The 4,601-nt window shown below is 70.0% G+C and overlaps 1 protein-coding gene across 1 annotated transcript; it reads left to right on the forward strand.

Moving 5' to 3' along the window:
• Positions 1–1,528: 1,528 nt before the first annotated feature.
• Positions 1,529–2,781, forward strand: DLX2 (distal-less homeobox 2; the record flags this gene model as incomplete). Its single annotated transcript, XM_083865480.1, has 3 exons — positions 1,529–1,853; positions 2,045–2,232; positions 2,467–2,781. 3 exons carry the CDS (start codon positions 1,529–1,531, stop codon positions 2,779–2,781), a joined length of 828 nt encoding a protein of 275 aa, XP_083721606.1.
• Between the last annotated feature and the right edge of the window lie 1,820 nt (positions 2,782–4,601).

Raw genomic sequence — 4,601 nt, forward strand, 5'->3', positions numbered from 1 at the left:
GCGCCCCGTCTCCCGCAGCCCCACTGCCGGGCCCACCTGCCGCCGGCAGACAGCCGGGGCCGGCCCCGCTCACCTGCGCCCGCCGCAGCGCCGCCACCCCGCAGGCACAGACCGACAGGCTCCAGTCGCGGTTCTCTTCAAAGCGGGCGGGAGCGGGGCGAGGCCGGCCCGGGGGCGGGAGCGGGGTGCCCGTGCCCGGCCCCGGCGCCGTGAGGGAGCGGCCCCCGCCGGGCGGGCGGGGCGGGGCCTGAGGGGGCACGCGCGGGCTCGTGGGGCCGGGGGCTCGGGGCGCGCGGGGACGGCCGGGAGCGAGACCTGCCCCCGGCCCTCACAGCGACACGGCGGCGGCCGGGCACCTTCTTGTCTTTACTTTCCTTTTTTTTTTTTTTCTTTTTTCTTTACCTTTTACCAGCTTTTTGTGGTAGCATTTACAGCCGCCCTCGCCCCAGTGCCGCCTCCCCCCCGCCCGCGCTGCACACCCTGAGGCTCCCGCAGGACGCGGCCGCACCCCCGGCACGGCAGCGCGGGGCCTTCTCCTGCCGAAGGAACGCGCTCCCCGGGAGCGGCCCGGCCCCGCGGCGGGACAGCCGAGCGAGGGAAATAACATATAGGAATAAAATCAGTTCCGAAGCGCTGCTCAGCGCGCCTGGGACACCGCTCCGGGCGCTGCCCCGCGGCGCTCCCCCGGCAGAGGGCGGCCAAGGGCAGCGCGGCCGTGCCCGACCGACAGCCGGCCCCGACGGCCTTGGGGCGACCGCCGGGACAGGGCACGGGACGGGCGGCTGCTCCCGGTGTCCAGGGCACCGCCGGCACCGCCGTTGTGCCCGGGCTGCAACAGACACCGTTAGCGGCTGCTGTACAGAACACGAGTGCGAGGCGGAGTGTCGCCCCTCCGCGCGGAACGCTACGGAGATTTCACTGTAAAGCTCTGCCGTTCTGGCACAGAAAGCGGGTCACTGGTCTCCCGCGGTGCGCACGCTCTCCGGGGCCAGAACAGCTGAGAGGGACCCCCAGACGCGGCCGCCCAGCTCCGCCCGCCTGGAGATGCCGCTGGCGGGGGGGCGATGCGCGGGCCTTTCCCTGGGGCTGCCGGCCAGACGGGGCCGCGCACAAGAGATACAGCACAACAGAAGCGGCCGAGCCAGCCGCGGCCCCGAGCCCCCGCTGGTGCTTTGTCCGGCGGAAGGGGCCGCAGCCGAACCGCGCCGCGGGAAGCTCCCGGTGCCCCCGGTCCCCGCGCCCGGCGCCGCTCCCGTCCCGCGCCCGGGGAGCCCGCGGGGAGCGGCGCGGGCGGGCCCGCCATTGGCTGTTGCTAGGTGACGTCCGCCGCGCCACGTGACCCGTGTTAAATGCCGTCCCGGCGGCGCGCGGCGCGCACAGTCCGTCCCGCGGGCGGCGGCGGGAGCGCGGCTGCACCGCCCCGCGGAGCGCGGCCGGCATGCTGGCCCGCCTCTGACCGCCCGGCCCGGGACGGCCGCGGGGCCGCCACCCGTGCCCCGGCGGGCGGGCGGGCGGGCGGGGGCGCGGCATGACGGGCGTGCTGGACGGTCTGATGCCGGACATGCACACCAGCCAGATCTCGGCCGGCAGCTACCACCAGCACGGCGGCCTGCACAAGCCGCAGGAGTCCCCCACGCTGCCCGTCTCCACGGCCACGGACAGCAGCTACTACACCAACCAGCAGCACGGGGCGGCGGGCGGGCCGCCCTACGGCCCCGTGGGCTCCTACCCCTACGCGGGCGGCGGCACCGCCCCCTACTCCGCCAAGGCCGCCTACGACGTGGGTTACGGGGGCGCCTACGGCTCCTACGGGCCCTACGGCAGCCGGGCCTCTCCGGCCAACAACGACTCCGGTACGTGCGAGCCCCGCGGGGGCACGGCTGGGGGGCCTGGCGAGGAGGCGATGGGGCTCCGGACACGGGGGGGCCGCGGGAGCGCTCGGTCTCGCGGATCGCCCCGACGGGGCGGGCGGGGATCCGAGCCGCGGGCAGGGCCCGGGGTGGCGGGACGCCTCGCCTCACTCGGGTTGCCGTTTCTGCCGCAGCAGAGAAGGAAGACTGCGAGCCGGAGGTCAGGATCGTGAACGGGAAGCCGAAGAAAGTGCGGAAGCCCCGGACCATCTACTCCAGCTTCCAGCTGGCGGCCCTGCAGCGGCGCTTCCAGAAAACCCAGTACCTCGCCTTGCCCGAGCGAGCGGAGCTGGCGGCCTCCCTCGGTCTCACCCAGACGCAGGTAAGGCTCTCCCGCCCCGGGGCCCCGGGCACGTCCCGCCCCGCCGGGACCCGGGTGCCAGCGTGGGAGGAAGGGCGGCCCGTGGCGCCTCCACAGCCCGCGGTGGGAGCGCAGGGGAAGCGCCGGGAGCGCTCGGGGCTGCCAAAGCTGCGCGTCCCTGCCGCGCCGCGGGCGGGCCGGGCGCCGGGAAGGCGCCTCTGAGGCAGCGGCCGCCTGACGCTCCTTTCCCCGCAGGTAAAGATCTGGTTTCAGAACCGCCGCTCCAAGTTCAAGAAGATGTGGAAAAGCGGAGAGATCCCAGCGGAGCCGCCTCCCCGCCGCAGTTCATCGCCGCCGTCCCCCTCCTCGCCTCCCGCCTGGGACTTCGCTCCGCATCCACGGACCGGGGGCGGCGCGGGCCCCGCCAGCCCCGGCCCCGCCGCCGCCTTCCTGGGCAGTTACTCGTGGTACCCGCCGGCCCCCGGCGGCCCGGCGCACCTGCCGGCGCCCGCTCCCCTCCCGCAGCCGGCGCAGCCCCCGCACCACCACGGCAGCGGCAGCATCTTCTAGGCGCCCTAGAGACTCGAGCCCGCGGGCCGCGCCGGCAGCCGCGGGGCACCGACGTGCAGCACCGGTGTGTTTGGGAAGCGTGGCCCCGGCCCGGCCGTCCCGGCGAGAGGAACCCTCCGCGCCCCGTCCCGTCCCGCTGCCGCCGACGGCGGGGCCTCCTGCGTTCGGCCCGTGGGGGCCTCCCTCCCTCCCTCCCTCCCGCCGGGAAAACAACCACGCTGCGGAACGAGTACTCGCCTCCCTTCTTCCTCTCCGTCTATCTTCCTCCTCTTCCCCGGCGTTTTCATCAAACCACCGGTGCAGAACTCTGGTTAACTTTACCTTTTATTTTTTTAAAGTTGATAGGTGCCTTTGCGGATAACCTCACGTTCATGTTGGGGATTAAAAAATAAAACGATTAAAAAAAAAGATAAATAATTTTTATATGTAGATTTAAAACAGAAGCCTCCCGTGTTTAAGGTATCCCTTTTAGCCCTCCGGCTGAACGAAACCGTCGGGCGGGGCGGGGGCCGGTGTCGGGCGGCAGTGCCGGGGCGGCTCCCGCCCGTGCGGGGCCTCGGGGCTGCTTTCGTGCCCCGACGGGGCTTCCCCGGGTCGGGCGCCGGCCGCAGCGAGCTCTCCTCTCCGCCCCCTCCGCTCTTCCCCCGCCGGCAGCCTGGCCACTGACATGGCCCTCATCTCTTTGATGTCTAGCGTCGTGAAAAGAGAAAAAAACAAAAAACGGTATTTTTGGTTATTTATTATGGAAAACTGATACACTCATTAATGTTTCTTTTACAATAAGCAGAGATTATTTAAATAAATTATTGTTTCCATGGTGGCCACGCTGAGTTTTTGGGGGATGGGGAGGTTCAGGATGTCGACCTCAGCCGGGTGTTCACTGGGAGGGAGAGCTGCGTCCCCTCCATCCCCTCCCCACTGTAGCTGTTGCCGCAAGCTGCGGCTTCCCCCCTCCTTCCCCTCTTTGCCGTCCACAATAAAATCTCGCCCCTAACAGTCTCTCGGCGAGGCCATGAATCACTCAGAGCTGCCTGCAGCAGCCCAGCGCTGCCCCCCCTCTCCCTCTCCCGCCTGCTGGCGCCAGCGACATTTCACCCGGGACAGATTCCTGCGTCTCGCAGCTTCCCGGGCGGGCCGGAGGGCTTTGGGGCAGGGCCGAGCCCGGGGTTCGGGGTACTCCTGGAGCTGGTCCTCGGGTGCAGCCCTGACCCGGAGGTGTTTTGCCTCGCCCTTGCGGCCACGGCCCCCAGGCCAGCAACCCGCATGGCATCTTTGCTTCAGCCAGAGCTGGTGGCTGCCCCAAGCCCCTCTCTAGTGCTTCCAGGGCTGGAGGCGGCGACTGGACTCTCCATGAGATGTGCCCCTTGAGGACTGGACCCCTCAGACCCCTCAAGATGTTCCCCTCTGGGGTGCAAACCCTTCAGCTTCATCTCGCCCAGCTGAAACCTTGTGCGATGTTCCAGCAGGCTTGTACCTCCAGGCCGACCCCCTTCCCAGGCAGCACCCCTCCAAGGTGCAGCTTTGTGGGATGTATTCTCGAGGGCTGGACCCTCCAAGATGCAACCCTCTGGAACGCTCCCTGCACCCCTCTGAGCTGAGCTCTCACTCCGATGGCCTCTGCACCCTTCGGGGCCGCCCCACTGGGGATGTCACCTCCCGGCCGTGCCCCCCAAGCCGTAACCCCGAGGGACATCCCCCGCGGGCCGCACCCCGGGGTCACTGTGGCTGGAAGAAGCAAAAGGGGGTGAAGGAAGGGATCTCTGGTCTTCATCAGCGAGGGGACCCGCCATTCTTGGAGAGGGCACGGGGAGAGAGCCGTG

The sequence above is a fragment of the Zosterops lateralis genome (genome assembly GCF_965231275.1).
Source record: "Zosterops lateralis genome assembly, chromosome: 7".
NCBI classification, from domain to species: Eukaryota; Metazoa; Chordata; class Aves; order Passeriformes; family Zosteropidae; genus Zosterops; species Zosterops lateralis.